Below are 21,246 nucleotides of genomic sequence, written 5' to 3' on the forward strand. Positions count from 1 at the left end.
CCCTGATAAGCATACTGCTTTTTTTAACACAAGTGAGAGCTCTGTGTACAAAATAGTAGCTCCTTTGATATTGTTTTCCTTAATCCACTAGGATGTGGGGTTTTTTTCCTACAAAATAAACAAGAGGATAGTTTAAAGTGATCTTTTTTTGGTAAGTTCTTATCTATGACCTTGCCTACCCAGAATTATAAATTCCAGTTTTTGCACTTTTTTCTAACAACATGTAGAGTTTTTGTGGGGAAAAAATAATGGAGTTGTAAATCTTGCAAAGCTTTCTGTATTTCTTTGTAAGCTGTCTCAAATTGAAATCTCTGCTATCACGTCTGCACTATTTCTGATACTCAAACCAGCTAGAATTAAACCAGACCAGGTACATGTACACGTTACCATATTTTGGATTCAGCATTAAAAATCCTTTGCTAACACTTTTGCTGAAATTCCAAGAGTTTCATATTCATCTGCTTAGGGCCAGAGTTTGTAACGGAGGTGTCAGATCACCTAATTCATTCCCTCAGTTTTCATGTGCCTTGTATTTGTGACATACTGCTGGGAAGTCAGATGCATAGAAAGAATTATTTGCAATAATTTAGAAAAAAGCTTAGCTTATACTGCACATTGTGAAGGATACTCTTATTAAGCAATGCAACTGAGTGTTTTATAAAAATACATAACAAAAATACATTTTCATGTAGCACATCTCACACATTTGAAATCTGGAGTGGCTCTGGAAATGAGAGAGAGTGTGTGTGTATGTGTATATGTATATGTATCTGTTTTGAAAGGTGTCTTCCAAATTCTTATCTTATACATTCTGAAATCTACTTTCAATGTTCTAGTGTATTTATGACAGTAGTTTTCTTCTTGATCTTATCAAAGAGGGCATTTTTGTCGCTTATCTTGGTATTAGGAATAAAAATTTTCTGTTTCTTTAAAAAGTACTGTATGTGTGACTCTGCTCTTTAGTTTGTCATACTTAAAATGAGGAAACTGATGCTTCCAGAGGAGTGATATTAATAACAGTTCATTGTTGTATCTATAAAACAGAAGGACTGTGCTTGCAAACTTTTCTTGTGCCAGCATTATTAGTGGAAGCAGACCTGCATAAACTAATTTAATCATATATTTTTGGAAGATTTGATTTCAGATACTGTGTTCTGGTTTTTGTTTTTCTCCCACCCTGCCCCAAGGGGGGGGGGAAATATATATCTTATTCAATAACTCATGAATAACATAACATAAAATAAAATAGAAAACAGAAAGTGTCAGGAAAAGTATTTGAGAAGCTGTGTGTCAGGATTAAAATAAAATACAAGATGAGGATGCACTTGGACTTAGATACAATACAATTGGTAGAAGACAGTCAGAAACTGATTTATCTTAAGTGAAGACACCTCACAGGATTAAGTTTAGACATCCTTAACACCACTGTAACACTCGCTTGTCAGCATTCTTCAGAAATACTCCTCCTGCCTTGTCCATTGTTTAAAAGACTTAGATCTGCCTTGATCCCTTTGCATTCTTAACTCTCACCTCTGTTACAAAACTGATGGAGAGCATGGGGTTTATTTCTTCTTGTGTTCATTATTTTACCTTCTAATCTTTATCTAACAGCAATGAGATTTTTCCAATAATGTGAGCTTCAGCATGGGTCATGTAATCCCTGGGGATTGCCAATCCATGCCGATCACACTGCTGCTGTATCAGTGCCAGGCTTGGTGCTGGGTCCTCCAGTCTGCTGGCAGACTGACTGCCTCTGCTGCAGGTTTCTGATCAGTGTGGACATAACAGGTGCACCACAGGTAATGCTTATATCAAATACATAAGTCTTAAAGCCATCCCAAAGATTGGGCCAAGGTATCCTGTTATGGTGCCTAGACAACCATGAGAGCAAGTATATCTTTTGAGAGCTTTCCTCAATCTATTGATTGGGCCTGTTACTTGTGTGTATGTACAAGTGTGCACATGCACACACAAACCAAAACAAATCCCAACCAACCATTCCCCCTCTACTGAAACAAAAGAACAAAAAAACTCAAAAAAACCCCTCAAAACCCACTGAGAATACTTCTGAGCCTGCCTTATTTGCACTCTTGACACCATGCACCAGGCATACGAACCTACCATAAATATGGGGGCAGTTAAGTATCAGTGAAATTCTGGCAGTGTTGTACCTTGGCCTCAGTGGATTGTTTCTGGAGAATCCCTCAGGACTTCCAAAATCTCTTGCTTCAGTGCTGCCTCCCTAAGTGATGTCCCCAGCCTGCCAAGGGTGACGAGTTGTATGTTCCTTCCTTCCAGAAAGACAGCTTAGCAGACAGATTTAGGTAGGTTAGCAAGAGAAATAATTTCACAATGTTATTATTTATTATGTTTAGCTGGAATAATTAAAAAAAAGTTAGAATTTCATAGTTCTTTCTGGAATAGTTACTATTCCTTTGACAGCAAACCCTATTAGAACAGCTAAATGTACAGTATCAAGGTTGGATTTTTTCCTGTAACTTTAGAAGGGATTCCTGACATAAAGTGAAGATAGGAAAAACGTGATGGAACTTTGTGGACATCTACGGATAGCAGTTTTCTCACTGGAATAAGTAAATAAGTATTTATAAATTATTTTCTTGCTGGAAATCTGATGTGCATGTTTGTCCAAGGAAAGAGAAGAAGCTGCAGGGAGGCAGATGGGCATCACTTCCTTTTGATTAACAAAAAAAATATTTGATGACAGGAGAATGTGATTACGTATGTCTGTGCTTACAAAAAGGCTCATATGTTCTTCAGAAGTTGTACTGATAGAGCCCACAGATATTCTTGGCTTAAGTGGGATGATGGATCTCCCTTGCATTGACCTGGCTTAGAGTAGATGGAGGTACTCTTGCCTATAGGTACCCTTGGTGACTCCTACCTGTTCCTCCCTGTTTTACAAGTTACTCTGCTTACATTCAATCTGAGTTCTGTGCCATAGGTTAGGATACATGCTGAATAATTTACTCAGAGACCTGATAAGAAAAAAAGTTATTTCCAGACATAGTACTTTATCTCTTGAGGGATTATTTATGGTACAAATGCCTGTTCTAGACGTACTTTTGCCACCTGAAGAACAGTCTGACTTTTTATTTTATTTCATACACTAAGAACTACAACATGCACTAGAAAAATCGAGCATACTTTAGGAGACAAATAGTCACAGCTGGGGATAAGAAATATAAATAGGATGACATCAAATGAAAAGAGCTGATGATCCAACAAGGTTTCTATAGATCATGTTGTCTCTAATGTCAAGAGAATTGTAGATTAGTCTTGCTGCTCTTTATGAGTAAGCCTATTTATCAACTTTCTGGAAAAATCTAATTTAAGGTGGCACGTTTTCCTTAGTTCTGCCACACTTCAAAGCTTGAAGTACAGGGGTTTGTCAACCATTCTCTCCTGGCTGTAAATGGCATGTGGGATTCCTGTTCAGGGCTTTCTCCACCAGCCAGGCCCAGGCTCCTCCTGGCCCACTCTGATAATGTAATTTTAGTTTGCTTGATTAACAAAGTAAAAAACTAGGAAGCCTTAGCTTTTAACACCTTTATCCAATTCAGATTTAATGTTCAGAGAGAAAGAGCAATTTAAATTGCAAATGGTTGTTATAAGAAGCTGGATTTCTATAAAGCATGACTTAGTCACACCATAGAGAAAGAAGATGACAAGCCCTAGGAAAAAAACACATTTGGCCAAGGTGGATACTGGCAGAGGCTATGCTATTTTTCCTGAATAACCTACAGAAAAAGAAACTGTTTTTATGAGGGGATATAATAAGAAACATGAATTTTAACAACTCCAGAGAAAATATGCAGGAATACAAAAGTTCATAGTTTGCCTTCCATGTACTACGTTTTTAACATGATGCTTTATGTCTGAGTCACAAAACAGATTTGTAGACATTTATATTCATTCTTTAAAAGCTAAGTAGAACTCGGGCAACTAAAGCTGTTTGATATTATGTTCTTTTTTTTTCCCCCCTTTCACTTGATGTAAGAATACCTTAGCATATAATGTCACATTAGTTTTATATATGTAAATACTTTCAAGTCAGTACATGGAGTGTGAGCATATTTTATCAGTTGTTACTATTAAGATTTTTACTTATACGAACTAAAAAGAGTTCTGTGTTTATCAAAATTTAAAGTCATTTTTCTCCTTTAGTATTATCTGAACTTGTGCAAATGCTTCTGTTCTTAGAAAGAAGTTAACTACGCATTGATTAAGAAATTTTTATAATTTCCAAGATTTGGGAAACATGTTTAAGTACGTTAGCAATGATATGCAAGATAAAACAAAAGTGAAACTTACCTGATTGTTACTTAAATGTAATAAAATCGGTTGAACAACAAAGTCTAGAGAAGCGTATTCTCATAGAGAGGCCTTTTCTTAGGTATTCCAAAATGCTGATGTTCGTACAGAGAGCTTTAGGATAAATTCATTTAATTCCTGTGTGTGGCATTTTGAAAAGACCAGAGCTGTGAATATCACACCTGATTGCTTTTAAGTCAAAAGCTTTCATGTGCAGGAAATAATGTTTCAATTAAAAAGAGAGAGAAGGAGGAGGTCACTTGACATTACTACATTGCTTTCAAAATCATGTACAGAAAAAGAAAATTAGAGCAAATTCAATAGACTACTGACTCAAAGCTGAACAGACTTAAGTGTTTGTATCACTTGTTCAAAAGGTGGCTTAGGCCACAATTTTAGTATCAAATTACTGTATCAAGTCTCAGACCTTGGTGGTCTCCATCTCTTGATTTTTGAAATTTTACTGTCGCTAGTTACCAAGCGCTTGGTTTTATTCTCCATCATTCCCACTTCAACTTTGTCATCATTTAGTACCTAAAACCTTTACGTTTCCTCTGCTGTAATTTCAACAGCGTAACTATGAAGATACTGTGTAAGATTACAGGTACTGACAGCAGGGAGAAAGAATTTCTACGTCCTAGCACACAGACTTTACTTTGTGCTCCTCCGTGTGAACTGTATTTGATTTACAATTAAAAGTATATATATCCATGCACTTGTAAGATTAGTGAGCATTTTAATTTTTAATACCACATGCAGTATCTGACATTTCCCTGGGGATTCAGAGGAAATCCGTTCTCCTTGCATAAAACCAATAGGATACATTTACCTTCAAATTGCCCTTAAAATAGTTACTTTGGAATAATTTCTTCCAAATGACATGTCCTTTCCTGCAAGATGTTTGATCATTGAATCCTGAAATACAACCATAAGCAACCCCCAAATTTGTATTTCTTTATGGAACCATTAAGAAAAAGAATTTGCTGTATGAAGATTCACCATGTATGGATGGATTTGCTAGCTGTATAAAAAGCATTGTTCTTCTATGGATGACCTCCTTGCACAGAATGATAGTTTTATCCTTCTCTACATCATTATGTTTGCTGTACAAAAATCCTGCTGTGCTACATCATAATAACATGTAATCTTCTTGCTCAGTTTAGCTGAGATTTAAGGAGCTGCTGTTCATGGAAGCAGTTTTCTAAAGTCTGATCTATAATTTACCAGAATCAACCAGGCAAAAGAGCAAGAGGCTTTATAAGAGGGATACAGCCCTTAAAACTCTTAAATGAAGATTAGTTTAAAGTTTTACAATCCGGTACAGAACCATCTGGCAAATCTCATGTCAGGCTTTGTTAAACCTCTGAGCTTTCCTAGTATGCCGTAGTCATTCAGCCCCCACCCCACGCCCTGCCTTGATCCTCCATTCCCCTGTGTCCTGGCGGGCACCCGTTGGTACAAAAGAGGGAAATAAGTGAGCGAAGGGCTGATTTTTCTCCGGGAATAGTGTAACAGCTATAAGTGGTGGAGGCTGTGGGTGTGCTGCACCTCTGGAAATCGTGCCCTCATAATTGCTGTCTGGCTGTATATGCACTAGGAGATTTGTTGCATCTTTGAAGAGGTAATTGCAAGATAAAAGCTGCCTGTTGGCAGAGCTGTTAGAGACTTGCTGGGTTAAATTGTGGTTTTTGAGGTCAAGGAATCACTGGGAGGACATATAGTAACTTCACAAGGCATTTTGATACTTCCAGAAGCAGAGCTGCAGTTGTTACAGCCAAAACAGTGTAGAAGTTGTCAGTGGTGATTTCAGGTTTCTGTTTGGTGTGGTGGAAAGCCGATAGTTCTCATCATTCCTAAATCACGTTTCAGGGCCCTAGACTGTGGGTTCCTCGCCAGTACCTCCACAAACAGTTTTGTGTCTGTGAGTTCTAAATTATCTGTTTGTGGGTTTTTTTTTCACAAAAGGCAGACCTGATGTGTTTCTCAAACACAAAGCAAAACTCTCCCATGTGAATCATTACTAACATCTTGATTTCAGCTGTCCTGTTCTTTCCTGTATACTTCTGTGTCATACAGATTTATTTGTCTATTTATATAAAGCTTGAAAACGGGGAACAAAATAATTTGTTGTAGCAATCTATTACATAAAATTATTCTTTCTTCACTTCAATTTAACCCTTCTGTTCTCTTTTCAAATGAAAGGTCTTAGGAGGCTGAAGGAGAGGACTGCAGGAATCTAATTACCTGAAAGCAACTTACAGGCAAGAAGGAGGCATTGTTAATGGAGATAATCTCCTTCTCAGGCTTACAGTGTTTCTCTGTCTCAGTGTGATTATAAAGATGTTCTGCCTGGACAGTGAAATTAGTGTGCATGATTTCCTGGGACAGAAAAAGAGTTAAGTCTGCAGTTCCTGTCTAAAAATGTAGCTTTTGGCCATGTACTCAAAACACAACTAGAAAAGACAAAAGTTGCCCCCCAAAAAATACGTGCAATCCCAACCAGACTTCGATAATGTAACGTAGCTAATATATTACTTACAAAATGTCTTTTGCTGTTTGTTTCCTAAATCTCACTTCAAGCCATACAGGATTTCAGCTTGAAAGACAATTTCATAAAGCATTTTTTATTTTTTTCTTTCCTGTAAAGTGCAGGAGTGGAACACTTTGAGTCAGACAATCCTAATGCTGCTGTAGCAATTTTGTAAGGCACCAGAGAAAAATGCATCGTATTATCTTTGAATTTCAGTCTGCTTTTGCTTCTCACAGCAATCAATAACCATTAGAATTATTGGTGGTAGTATCTGACTAGATAATTTTAGGGCTTTTCCAGAAATCAAAATATATAAAGTAAAATTGTCATGTTGTACCTTTTTCTTTTCTTTTTAGTTCTAATAAATCCAGATTTGCTTTGAAGAAAGGCAAAAAAACTGTCAATAGGGAAGAGGGATGAAAAGGAGATGACACCAAGCTGAACACATCCAGGACTTAGTGTTGGAATAAAAACTTTGAGGGCCTAAACAAATTCCCTTTGCAGCCTGGAAAAGTGACAGTCATGGAAAATTAGCCCTATCTATGGATCAAGTTACTAGAAATGTTTATGATGATTTGAAAATTCTCGCTTATGAAGCTGAAGACAACCGATGGAATGTAATTTAACTTTCTTCCAGCAAAAAGAGGTGGACTTTGCCACAGTTTTAGAGGACGTATTTTGTATTAGAGGTGGCTGCCTGGCAGCTGAGGAGTCCTGGCTGTGGGAAGCAAATGGCTCTGGCAGGTCTGCGACCAGGAGCGTGGCTCGAGCTGGGTTCAGCAGAGGCAGAGAGCGGGCAGTGCCTGCGGAGCGGTGTGCTCTTTGCCTGTACAGCTGGACGTGGCAGCTTCCTCTGCTTACTGCTTGTAGAGTGATGCCCTGCGGAGAGGGAGAGGCAAAAGGGTCGCTGTCAGACAGAATCGCAAGGAATGGGCATCTCGTGGCTTTGATTGGGCAAGGCCAGCTCGACTGGCAGATTCCCCAGTGATGTGATGACAGAGCATCTCTCTTCTGTGGTCACCTGCATCTCACCTTCTTGACCTACCTGGCAGGGCAGGATCCCAGGCAGTTTGAGCTGGACTGGTACCTTAGGGCAGGGAGAGAATGAGGCTGAGTGCTGGAGAAAATAGGTTGAGCAAATTAGCAGTGTCTTGTTATGGATCTGCCTAACCTGTACAGCCACTGGGAGCCAAGCAGGGTTGGGACAGGATGCCATCAGAAGGGCGATCACCTTCTGTGCATGTAAGGTGGTGGTTAGGTTAGCTGGAATTATGTGAGGTGCACAAGAGATTCTTCCCCCTGTATTTCAGAGTGGGGACCACCAGTGTGACATCGTAAAGATAAAAATGAAATCTGAGTTACAATGATGACTTTCATAACCTTTAAAATCTATTTTACGATTTATTTTCTCTGGTAGATTTTGCAATCCTGGATATTACCTGTCAAGCTGTCATAAGTAATTAGATGTTTAACTTATTGGTCCTCACAAACAACAGGAAATATTAACAATGAATTCCATTTTTTTCCCTAAAAAAAAAAATAACTACTTTGATTAAATATTAAAGCTTCCTTTTGCTGTTACAACTAGACAGAAAATTCCAAATATCAGCAAAATACTTTGTGCACAGTCTTTTTAGTACCTGGCCATTATGCTGGACTTTATTGATTGCTAGCATAATTGATCAGGGTAATTTCTAGGTGGTCAGGTGGAAGACTGATGTGACTGGCTGAATGATGAGCCAGCAAACTTCTTTCATACTGTCTCAGTGAAAACACCTGAAAATTGAACTTTCTTTGGATAGACAGGATTGCCTGGCCTTGGGGAGTGGTTGATAGGAGTAGTGTGTTTCTCACTGGGCAAAAGGGATTACTGAGATAAAGGAAACTTTTACAGCCAACAAGGCCTTATGTGGTTTTCTGTCTTTTTTTTTGCCTTCCCCAGTGCCTGTACCAAGGCAGTGATACAGGGTGTCAGGTAATGATGTAGAGCAAAATGAGTCTCCCTCAACTCAGGTGGAGGAGGGGGATCTCAGAAGGTGTTGGATGAATGGTAGGATCTGAATCAGTTGTCTGGATATGCCCTGTGCTTGTGAAATGGTAGTTGCCTGTAACAGAAGTGACAGGTGGTTCATCAAACATGAAAAGAACCTAATTTATTCCAGAAGTCAAGCCTGCCTGCTAGAGAAATTGTAATCTATGTGTGTACAGGAGCTAAGGGAGCTTTAATGGCACTGCTGAAACCATAATGTAATATCCAGGTTGAAATCATTCCATCTTTATCTCATTATGAGTACAATTTTCTTCTATGTGTGAAACTTAAATGTCAAATTGAGGAAGTAGAGGGAACATAAACAAAAGACTGTGGGCATATTCTATTGTTTCTTTAGAGGAATTGTAGAAACTGCAGAAGGCTGGAGGAAGATGCTCCAAGCGAAATAGGGAGATAAAGGCTTCGAAAAACTTCCTGCTTTCAGTAAGAGCTTCTTTATCTGTGCTGGAAGAAAGAAGCTCCTGGGAGGATTGTCTATCATTACCACATTCTTCTTCTTTAGAAAAGGGAACTTGTGAATAAGTGCTGCTTATGTGATCCATTAAGAATGTGTGTATATCTCAGCGAGTAGTAAGTAGGGAGCTTGTGTACTAAAGCACAATATCTGTAGTAGCAGGTAGTTCAGAACAGGTATTTGCACAATTGGAGTTTTGCAGCATGCTGAGTTGGAAGCTGCAGCAGATGTGCTGTTAGTTGTTAGTGTGGTAAGCTATCTCACCTGTAGTCACAGCTCATGTATAAAGTGGTTTTCTACTCTGAAAAAAGGTGATCCCACACTTCCAGGTTCTCCATGGCAAAGCAGATCTGGAAAGATGTGTACTGTGTATGGAAAGCCTGTAGGGGCTGAAAACAGTTGCTGCTTGTGTTTTCTTCCATGTGCTCCAGCATGCAGGCAGCTCCCTGACTAGTAGTTGCCCCAGAATCTGCTTTATTTTCACTCTTGCTGTGTTTTGTCACTCCTTTGTGACACTTGTCTCCAGAGGGGTGAAAGGGTCTCTTTGGCTGCTGGGTAGTAGAAACAGTAGGAAGTAAATTAAGAACACAAGGTGCTAGCCTAGAAGAAATTCAGCACTGAAGTGTTTGAGTGTTCTTTAAGTTGTGTCTAAGATTTAGAGCATGGTTTTCAAGTGTTACACAAACATTTCAAGTATTGTCTCACCTAAATGTACTTCTGCATCCTTTTCTCTTCAAGTGTGTATTCACACACTTGCTTTTTCCTTTTTCTCCCTACTCTAAAATAAAACTGACTGGACAAATGTTGTACAGCAAAATGATGTGACATTCCAAGAAAAACTATTTCTCCAGAAATAGTGTGATTTTTTTTTTTTATGTTGATTCCTGGCATGTTATCCCATAAGGAATTATTATGGTATCTTGGCACCACAATTGACATGTTTAATAATTTTCGTTATGTGTTTGGGTCGCTTTGATGCTTGATTATTACATTTAAAGAAAGATTATAAGGTAGTATACGTTTGCATTTGAACATATGAAAAACACCACCTTCTCTTTCCAGATGCATTCATTTTAACTCTGTTTAGCATTCACTAAATCTGTGGTTATTTCTTTTTTCTTTTGAAATGCACTTATTGTTCTATTTCAAGAATGATTCGTGTTCTGTTGCTACCCCAAAATATAACGTAACAAAAATGGTAAAAATGATGGCCTGTAATCTATTATTACAGGCAATCCAACCTGCCAAAACAAAATTGCCATTTAATAAGGTGGGTTTTTGAAATGAGCCCTGTGACTGCTCCATGCTAACTGAAGTTGCCCACAAATTCTGTATTGAAAAAAAGTTACCTTTCAAGTGGCTGTATTTTACTACATATGACAGAAAATCTAATGGCATATCTCTCCCTTTCTTTGACAGTCCTTGCAGTCTCCATGGGCATTTGATCACTCTGAGACCTGGATAAGAGGCTATTTATATTACATATTGTCAAAGGCGGTATCCAAAGGGTAGTACATTAGAGATGTTGTATTTCAGGAGGAGAAGATCCTGACACTACTTAAATAGTGTATTTTAGCAGAGGAGTTTTCTTGTGAATGTCATTGTTTCCATTTTATGACAGAAAGAATTTAGGGAGAAAGAAAATATGAGAGACTTGTCTGCATTTTTGTAGCAATGAGTAAAGTTCCTTCCCTGGGAGACTCATACAGAGAAAATTAAAAGGAGCCGATGTCCTAGTCAGTGCTCAGTCCAAATGCTCAGAAATCTTACATATTCGTTATTGAAGCAGAGCAATTAGAGATATTAACAAGTAACTGCAGGATGTTTTGGTAATATTAAAAAAAGGAAGTGTGAAGGGTCAGCAAGTCTACTTCTTTGAAGACTACTTTAATCTATTTGATTATATAGACTTTTGATTTGGGGGGTCAATCTTGAAATATTCCAAGGTAGTGGAAAGTCGAAGAGATAAGCTGATAAGTGCTCAGTCTTCTGGCTCCAGCTCCAAAGAGCATGAAGGAAAGGAAAGGGATGTCATCTGAAAACATCGCTCCCCTGCCCAAATAATGCAGACTTCAAAACCTTTTTCCATAATATTTCTTCTATTTCACCTATTGAAGTTAGTTCCACCACAGTCTATGTCCTTCTTTCAGGGTGTTCATTAAACATAGCACAGCCTGGGGAGGAAAGGGTAGAGAAACTAGAACTGAGTTTCCTCTTTCTGCCTCTGAACCCTACTTTGTTGGCAAATCACTTCATGTTTTTACCTAAGTTTTTTTCATCTGTACACACAGGTGAAGGTGTGTGCCCCCTACACCTTGAAAGTTAAAGCAACTCTGTAAAACTTAAGTTACTAAGCTACGAAAATACCAGACCTACAGTCTACTCCAAATGTATGCTGTCGTGATATGTTGCCATTACTTTGTATGAATCTCATACCTGACTGTACAGGTAATTAATGCTGACTGCTGGCAGAGTGGTTGAACATGTAACTGATGCATCCTTTTCTTTCCTAAAAGCACACGAAAGACATGGGAAGGCCACAAACTCCTTTGAAAGAAACAACCTTGGAGCCTTGGACTCAGCCACAGGTAGGCTGGAACAACTTTTTTAGATAATGTTTTCTGTAATGGTGGTTTCTTTAAGTCTTAAGAGAATTAATCTAGGGCTTTAAAAAAAATGCTGCAAGATGTAGCTCTGTGGTTCTTGGCGCTGTATGTCAAAACGATTTGTTGTGGTGTTTGGCTGCCTGGACTGTTGGTAGTGTCCTTTCAGTTGGAGGTTCAGCTTTTTTCTAAGGGAGAAATGCCAGGATTATCTTGCCTTCAGTTTGTGTTCCTTATGTGCTTAAAAACTTTGCAGAAGTTTACAAACTAAAACTGCTTTCTCAATGGTGAGTCAACAAACTGAGAGTGTCTCCTGGTGTAGAAATGGAGTTTGTGAAAGTTGATTTTCAGAGGAAGATTTGAAAGCTCAACCTTTTGCGTTGTAAGGATTTAACCAGAAATGAAGCAATACTTTAATCACACAAAAAAAAGATAAATGTGGATATCAATATGCAATGTTCCTTAACACAAAGTGGTTTCGGATATTTTGGCCTTGCAGTTGTGTACTTACTTGAGCAAACTGGCTGTTATAAATTTCTCACAGGCACGAGTTCAGAGGCGTTTTTTCTGTTTATTCCCTGTGTATCAGTGTACTGTACTGCACATGGAAATATGTGGCTTAGGAGGTGATGGGAGAGAAGGAAAGAGCCAGTTCATAGTGCAGGTGAAACGATGTTGCTGTTCCAAGGACAAGGATTGAGGCTGTACAAGAGAAGGCGCTGGAGTGGGGTGGAGATGAGGTCCTGGGAAGACCAATGTGGAAAATCAGGCTGCTTCTGCAGATTCCAAGGGGAAGATTGCTGCTTTTTATGGATGTGGGGACGTTTTTCCTTTAGCAGCTACCACATCTGTAACTGATAGGACATAGTGCCTCTTCCTGACAAACACCAGCCTCTGCTTTGCAGGTTCACCTGTTGCTAAAGGCAGCTGTGACTCTATAGCTGTAATGCCCAAGTGGACAGATTCCTGGTGAAGGCAGAGAAAACCAGGCAGAGGTAGCAACCCCTGATCCATTATTACAGTGTGACTGTAGTCTAAGTAGGCTCTGCTTCGTGTTTTCAGGCTGTAAGCACTCTGCCCAAACAAATATTTTCCTATTTAGTCTCCAGTTTTTACAAACTACGTATATGAAATCTTAGAACTCTAGGCCTGTTCTAGAGGCATGTTTGCTCCAAAAGCACGTGGCAAACACAGCATAGGAATTTAGAATTAGAAATGACAAAAAAAAAACCCACCCATATCTCTGTTACTACTACCTTTGTTCATGCTTTAGAGCATTTTTTATTTTATTACTTGCCATGCTAACTGTGCAGGCTTTCATGGTACAATCTATACAGCTGATAAAAATATAGTAGATCTTAAATGGTAGATTCTCTGCTGTAATCACAGATATGTGGTGTTTGTGCTCCTCTATGTAGAGAAAGGAGATAGTTATCTGGAAACATGTGAGCCTTATGTTGCAGGGAAATCGCCAAACTGTTAGTCTCCAAAACACTGAATCTTCCCCCCTTACCAAGGAAAAGGCTCCCAGGTGCAGGCTGTGCCCTGACTGTTTCTGGCTACTGCCTGGCCAAACCTCCAAAAACGCCTCTGTCCAGGCACCTGCTAATGGCAGCAGTTCAGCGTGCATCGATCTGTGTCTGCAATCAGCAATGTTTATGTGCAGGACCACAGGAGCTTGCTGTGGTCCATAGTTACTAATAGAGGGTAACTCCTTGTGTGCAGGAGCAAAACTGTTGAAGGAAGAGTTTCATTCCAGCAGTTCCTGCTAAACAGCTAATGAATCGTTAAGGGAGGGTGAACAGGCTCCCCCTGTTCCCTTGCTCATAGCACGTGGTGCAGAGCAGGCAGGTAGCGAGCTTGGAGCGAGGGCTGGGCTTCAGTTTGCGGGCACTGATGAGAGAATTTTGACCCTCTGAGTTGTGAGAGGAGGAAACCAAGTAGTCTGATGCCATGACGGTCGCTTAGGGGGGCCCTGGTGCATGAAGACGGGTGTCAGAGGTGAGCTTCTGCAAGAGGTGGGTTGTGTGACTGCTGCCAGTGCCATTGTCAAAGAGATGTTCTGTTGGACTGTCCTAGTGCTGGCGAGAATCCGTGTTCTTCCTGGGTATTCAGACTGTCACTGTGTTAACTGATTGCTTCTGGAAGCTGCTTTTGCCACTGCTTTATTTAATAACTACATGGATTAAAACGTGAAATATTTTCTCCATTCTTATTTGTTTTTGGGAGAAAAAAATAATCTGCTTTTTAAAAAAAAATACATACAAAGAAGCTAACACCAATATGCTTTTTTATTTCGTGGAGAGAAGAAATGTAATCAACAAAATCAAAAACTGCTGGAACCGTTATTGTAGCAGAAAATTAAATTAGTTGTTAGTTCTTTCATGGATGTAATTCTGGCCCCTGCAAATCCCTCCTTAGATATTTTGTATAAAGTGAGTAAAAATTCATGGCATGGATAAAAGCTTTGTCTATTTTATGAGCAACAGGCAAATGATCCAAATGGTGCTCATAAAGCAAATGGTTCCCAACTCTAAAAGGAGGAGAAATATATTTAAAAGCCACTGGAACGAACCGTGAGTCAAACCAACTCCTGTTTACAAAAAGCTGTTATTTACATGAAAGTTTTTTGACACCCCCCCCTCACCCCTACAGGGAGGGACTCGCTACTTTTGTCTACTTAATAATAAAAAATCATCACGTTTTCTTGGGCTACTTGCTGCTGCTCGGTGCTGAGAGCTGCTGTGGGATGAGTTTTCTCAACAGAGAGCGCAGGAAATAGCTGAGAGCACAGTTTGGGTGTGCAGGGCCAAACAGCCAATGAAGCAGAAAGTGCCACATCTGGCCCCTGACAGCACGAGGTGAGAAGCTGGTACCTATTGGCAGCCGGGCAATTTCCCACGGAGGTTATAGTCTGGGGGAAACACGAAATGGTGCTTTTTGTGCAGAGGGAGGGAGGGGTTTGTGCTGCCCCTTCTGTCATGGCCCTCGTTTGCCTTATTGGTTCAAGGTTTCCTCTCAGAAGCAGCCAGGTAGCTGAAAATTTTGAAACTGAACCATTCAATTGCACAAAAAAAATACAAATCTGTAGTACTTTGTCAGGCTCGTTCCTTGTTCTGTGGTGGATTTTTTTTGTTCTTGGTTTTGGGATTTTGGTTTTGGCTGTAATTTCATAAGTTCCTAGAGCAATATGACATTGACAACGTGGGAATTCTTTTTCATGGCCGTGCCTTTTAACTTGCAGTTTTCTGCATCTTTTTCTGTGGGCTCGGAGAATGGAAACTGATGTTGCTGCCTGGGAAATAAAGTATGAGAGACTCATTCTGATAAATTTGGGACAAGACCTTTGCAGATAAGGAACATGTGTGGTAGTAGTTGCCCAAATAGACTTGTCATTGGTTTACAAGCTTTATTTAAATGCTAAATACCATGTATTCCTGCAGTTATGTTTTTTTGCTGCTTTGCCTGATTAAACATTTAGCTGATAAACCCTGTCAAGGCTGTCCAGAGCTACTGCAGTTACGATTATGTATTTATAGCTGTTCTTTTTATGGTCAGTTACAAACAAGGTAATTTAAAATCAAACTAATCTGTGATTGTTTAAATTTTTGAAGTTGCTGCCACTATTGTAAAATCTTAATTTTATGTGGTAATGGCATAAAATGACATTGTCATGACGATTCTGATTCAGAAACAAATTGCTTTATTCTTCCAAACTGCTAAGAGGATAAATCTAAAAAGAGAGAATAACAATTTACCAAAAGAAGGAAAAAGAACAATGATAAAGATCATATAGCTTAAAACTGCAGTAGTGGCAAATAGTGAGGTCGAATAGCATGGCAGGTAGAGCAAAACTCTTACTCTTCACTTGCAGAATATTTCTGACTTAAAAGGTTTTTTTTTGTGGTGTGGTTTTTTGTGATTTTTGCATCACTATCTATTCAGTACCTATGTGAAATACTGTGTATAAGTGATTCCTAGAGGTATTGGACAGGATAAAATGTGAGAAGGTGGTGTTATTAGTGCTGTAGCTTTTTATTTGTTTGTTAATTGTAACAGCTCCAGGTGCTCTTAATCTCTTAAGATGATGGTCAAAAAGCCAGGGTCCAGTTGCATTAATTTTCCTAGCCCAAATGTAGCATAATTACTTTAATGAACACATTAATTTATCCCCTTTCCTCATGTTCTTCCTCCTTCACAGTCCACATTGTCACTGGAAACTCAGACAATGATGACCCTGAAGGCTTATAGTTCTCCTCCAAGTTCTCTGTGAGGATTAAATCTCCAAGGATTGAGATTTGTCGAGCTCAGGTAGTGCACATTCATGTGTGTTTTACAAATAAGCCACATCTAACACCTACATGGCTTTATTACCACCTGGTGTAACGGTGGTGCATTGCCACAGCAATGAGCGTGACAAGGAGCGATGAGATACAGGCTGAGTGCAACCATTTGTCTCTCAAAAGCAGAAGTGGAGAAGAATTTGTTTCCTCTTTTGCATCTATAGTTTTATTTTCTCTTTGTGTGCAGAGCACAGTCCCTTTCCTCTTTTTATTTTTTTTGAAGCAGAATTACTTTTTGTGGAAAGGCAAAAACACTCAGACTGAAATCTAATTACAAATGATAGAGTGCAGTATTTTTCTGCTCAATTTTAAAGAATCACTTTATAATCTTGGAACAGTGGATAACAACATCACTAATCCAATATTTTAACAGTAAATACGTTTGATGATGGGAATTGCTACACTAATCTTATATCCCTCCACAGTATAGTTAAGAAATCCACAGGGGGTTTTACTAATCAGTTTTTGTAAAGTAAATCAAGTCATGTAATTCTCGTTCCCTTTAAACACCCAGCAACTGCAGGCAGAACCATGTGCAGTACTTTTTGTTCTTTCCATCGGTTTTGTACCCTAATCTGCAGCCACGCTTTCCCTTCAATGTGCAAGAAAGACTTCTGGAGAGAAAGGTCTCCAAGCACCCTCTGATGGAGATGTGTTATTGGGTGAGCTGGTGATTCACCTTGGTCCCCTCACCTGCTGTGCTGGGGAGGGATGGAGCAGGTCCATGTCCTGCACACAGGTGAACAGCTGCTGATAGTAAATATAATCCAGCCACGTTTGCCACTATGCTCCTGATACCTATGGTTTAAGCTGCTTAGTTTATACTCCAGTTTTACTGACCAGTGAGATGTATTGCAACATGGCTTGTGTTTTTATCTTGTTTTAAAAAAATTTCAAAGTAAAATAATTTTCTTCTTTTAAGTTATAAACAGTGTTTTACATTAGGAAGAAACATTAACAGCCATGGTTAAATACATGAAGAGAAGCAAGTAATAATAATTTTGTGTGTATCTTGTTTCCACAGTTCATGGGAACTGAATTATTTTTCACGAAGTTGTGGTGTGCTCTGTTTACTTAGCTCACAGCTTCAGCCTTTAGGATTTGAAATCAGTGAAAATCAGAACAAAAGTGAAGCCTTATTTCTGACTTGGTGTCTTCTGCTTAGATACAAACCAGTCACCTAAATAGACTTACACAGTCTAGTTATACCTGGGTTTTGTTTTGTATTTGGAATCCATGTGCTCAAAATATTCTCTTTTTGTGTGACTTAATTTATTAACATATGCCTCAAGTGTATTTCATATTTAATGGAACTTCAATTGTAATCCTGAGTTCTGACACAAAAGACTTGGTAAAGGAAAAAAAAAGAAATTAAAAAACTTGTCCAGATCAGAGTAGACAGTGTGAGGATTCTAAATGTGGTTAGAGCTGCCTGCGTAAGTATCTGAGCTGTTTTTGAACACTCCAATCTTAAAAACTGATTTTTTTTTTTTTTGTCTCTTAAAATGGAGGCCTCAAACTAAAAACCAACTAGAAGCTGACAGTTGTTTTGGTCTAATTTCAGTACCGTGTGGGAATGAAATAGTATTTTATTAAGAAACTTAAGAGAAAAACACACTAATTTTTGCACTTTGAAAATAAATATAGTGGATACCATCAAAATATTTCATCTTTCCAGCAGCAGCTAGTGCAGTACTTGGCTGCCAAAAGGTACAAACCGAACTTCTCCGAGATAGTGCCACTATTCATTTTTAGCTGTGTTTATTTTGTTATTTTGTTTACAGGTTATAATCTGTATTTCTGATATTCTATATAAATAATGTATCCAGAAATCAGGATGCAGTTCTGGAAGGTAACTTAATGGAAAGGCAATCTATTAACTGGAAATGGACATGAACTGTTTTCTAGATAGTGATTCTTTTTCCTTGACTACTCACTTTAATATGGAACAGAAGAATACCAATGTACTGTATAGAAACCAGGATATCAACATATGTTGTGGCTGTATTAGGCCACTGGGAGTTTTCAACTCTAAATTTAAAAAGTGAACTCTAATGTAAAGAGATGTTTGCAAATAAAAGCTTAATAATCTAAAAGCTTAATAATCTAAATAAAATCTTAATAATCTAATATTATTTTTAATCTAATAAAAATAATCTAAATAAAGACTTATTCTACAGTGGAGCAGGGTTGCTTAGATAACCTGGCCAATAGGAAGAACTTTATTGTTATTAATCTAGTAAGATTTTGGCGCATTTGACAAACTTTAAGTATATTTAAAGATACGTATTTTTTTCAAGATCTAGTTTTGCCATAGCATACGAGCATTGGAAGTTAGTAACTGATAGAGATGAAAAGTCACTTAAAGAAAATAAGAAAAAAAAAAAAAAGCAGGATACCAGAGTTGTGAGCATTGAATTTACTATTGATTTCAGCAGGGGAGACCATTATAAAGGCAGAAAACATTCCCATTGCATTTAAGTTTATCTGTCTGGTTTCCAGACCAGCTCTTGATTCTATGATTAAAACCTCTTGATTTGAGCTAAGCTACAGTTCAGTTATGAGTTCATTAAAATAAATGAGAACTCTACAGACAGTTTCCATACAGTCTACTCTATATTTTCAGGCATTTAGCTGTACCAGAGAGAGACAGTCACTTTGGGGTTGTACCACTGAGCACAGGCGCTTGTGTGTTTGTCTCTGTCAGGCTGTTCTGTGTATTTTCAGAACCCAAATGTCAAAGCTGCTGAGTACAAAATCGGTGGATAGTGAAGGTTTCAGGTCCTTATTACCTTGAAATATTTAAATCTTTTTGAAGTTATTCACTGAGACTTCCAAGAACATCTTTTCCTTTTTTGTCCACCATGACAGCGATGTTGTCTGCCTAATTTCTTTGCCTCATGCTGTTAGATCTTTTCCTTCCTTTTGCTTCTGACATGTTGGAACTGTTATTACAGACTGGAACAGTGGAGTAAATGGGGAAAGAATTGGTAGCAGGAGCTGGGAGCTCAGCTGTAGAGAATCACCTGGAAATTCAGCCCAGTCTACATGAAAACAGGTCACCCCCGAAAGGCTCCTGTCGATGTGCATCGTAGGGAGCTCCAGGAGGGAGCTGCTCTGCTCAGCGCAGGCGGTTGATTTATTCTCCGTTGCCATACACTGAGTTGGAGGAGATGGGGTACTCAGTAGTGAAATATCCAATGGCATTGTTTAAAAAGGGCAGGTAGACAGCTACTCCTTCATCTTGCGAGATGCAGAAAGCCCTGTCAGTGTCTAAGTAAATCACCCCGGACCTGCTTTCAGAAAATGTAGATGAGATCTTTGAGGTGCCTAGTTATCTATCGGGATGCTCAGAGCAGCTCTCCTCCCCACAGTATTTCTTCTGCCATCACCCCTGTTTGACGAGGAAGCAGACACATCCCCATTATTTAGGGGAAAGCGTGGAGTAACAAAATCATTACGTTGCATTGGACTGTAACTTACTTCCTCTGAGCTGTGCTCAACATGCATAAATCATAAACTGGAAAATATAAACGAGGCGTGATTCATCGAGGTGTCCATTTTTCCAGTGTCCAGTTCGCTGTCACTCGCAGAGCAGTGAACTGTAACGTAAGGCGGGAGCAGATCCATCCTCTTCACTGCTGCAGCCTGCGGATGTATTTATGCATCTCAGAATAGGAGGAGTGGTCTGAAAAGCTTTTGGAAAGCACAAGCATAACAAAAGCCTTCTGGTGTCATGTTTAAACCTTAAAAACAGTGTCAGCTGCAGTGTGTGCCTCTGCATGAAGAGTGAGCGTGTGAGGGGAAAACTTTTGGAAGTGTTGGACTTTCAACTGTCTGTTAAACTGAGGTTTTTATTTCCTACAGTGTGCTTTTTCAAAACTTTTAACCACTTTTTCTTGTTGGTAGCGGATTTATTTGATGGTGTCTTTTTTTTGGAGTTTCTTTTTGTGGTTTTTTGTTTGGTTGCTATAAACTCATTGAGTCTTTAATAAGAATGTTATGTCTTCACTCCCGATGAATGAGTGATGCAGTTGTTCTGTATAGCAAACACAAGCACTGCCATAAAGTCTTGTCACTGGGAATAACAGAAGTAGGCACTAGATGCATCACGTGAGCTCTTCACCTGGAGATTGTCCACACTGGCCATGATTCTGTAACACTGAATGTTTTCCTATTGATCATGATGGAAGAAGACTGAAACCTGGTATTAGCCCCCTCAGAAAAGAGGGACAAATTATTCACAAATGCTGTTAGGACCTCCGGTGCACACTGATCAAACCATAGTTCATATATCTTCTGTGTTGAAAATAGTTTTTTAACTGAATTTAGTTAACTAAAATGAGGTATTTCACCAGTCCATTAAGTTATATGGTTATTGTTGTGTATCCGTAGCGGAGATGGTGGCTCCAGGTTGCTGTTGCCAGGTCGCTTACCCTCCCAGTCAATTTCTCAGCTATGAAATCAGTTGTTTTTCTTGAAGGATATTTTATGGACTGAATAATTTTTTGGCTGCAAATTATTGCATATAAAGCAGACACACTCCAACTTGGTGCCCCGATGGCTATACGGTAATGGATATTACGTATCCATTCAAAGCCCAAATGAGATTACCACTGTTCTCTCCATCTGCCTTTGAGAAAGAATCCAATAAATAACGAGGCATACAAGGGAAGATTATCACGTTGTATTCAGCATTTACAGTGTGTGTATTAATTACTGCAAGGAGACAGGCGCCCACTCGGAGTGGGTAGGCACTGCTGCGCCTCTCTTGGACTCTTTTAATCCAGACCAGTCCTGGCCTCGAAGATGGTCACTTCTCACTCCTTCAGCTGTCCTTTGTGGGCTTGCTGGCAAGCGAAGCTGCAAGGTGCTTCTTTTTAATATTTTATTGGTGATTTTTATCTTTTTATCTAGGGAGAGAGTAAAAAAAA

The 21,246-nt window shown here is 39.0% G+C and overlaps 1 protein-coding gene across 1 annotated transcript in view; it reads left to right on the top strand.

Annotated features, from left to right (window-relative positions):
* The window catches only part of PCDH11X (protocadherin 11 X-linked), a 316,876-nt gene that overhangs the window by 182,485 nt on the left and 113,145 nt on the right, over nt 1-21,246 (top strand). Inside the window, exon 3 of the mRNA XM_086619900.1 lies at nt 11,883-11,954. Coding sequence (XP_086476026.1) covers nt 11,883-11,954 — 72 coding nt within the window. The remainder of the gene's footprint in view (nt 1-11,882; nt 11,955-21,246) is intronic.

This window comes from Tauraco erythrolophus, chromosome 13 (assembly GCF_009769465.1).
Source record: "Tauraco erythrolophus isolate bTauEry1 chromosome 13, bTauEry1.pri, whole genome shotgun sequence".
NCBI lineage: Eukaryota > Metazoa > Chordata > Aves > Musophagiformes > Musophagidae > Tauraco > Tauraco erythrolophus.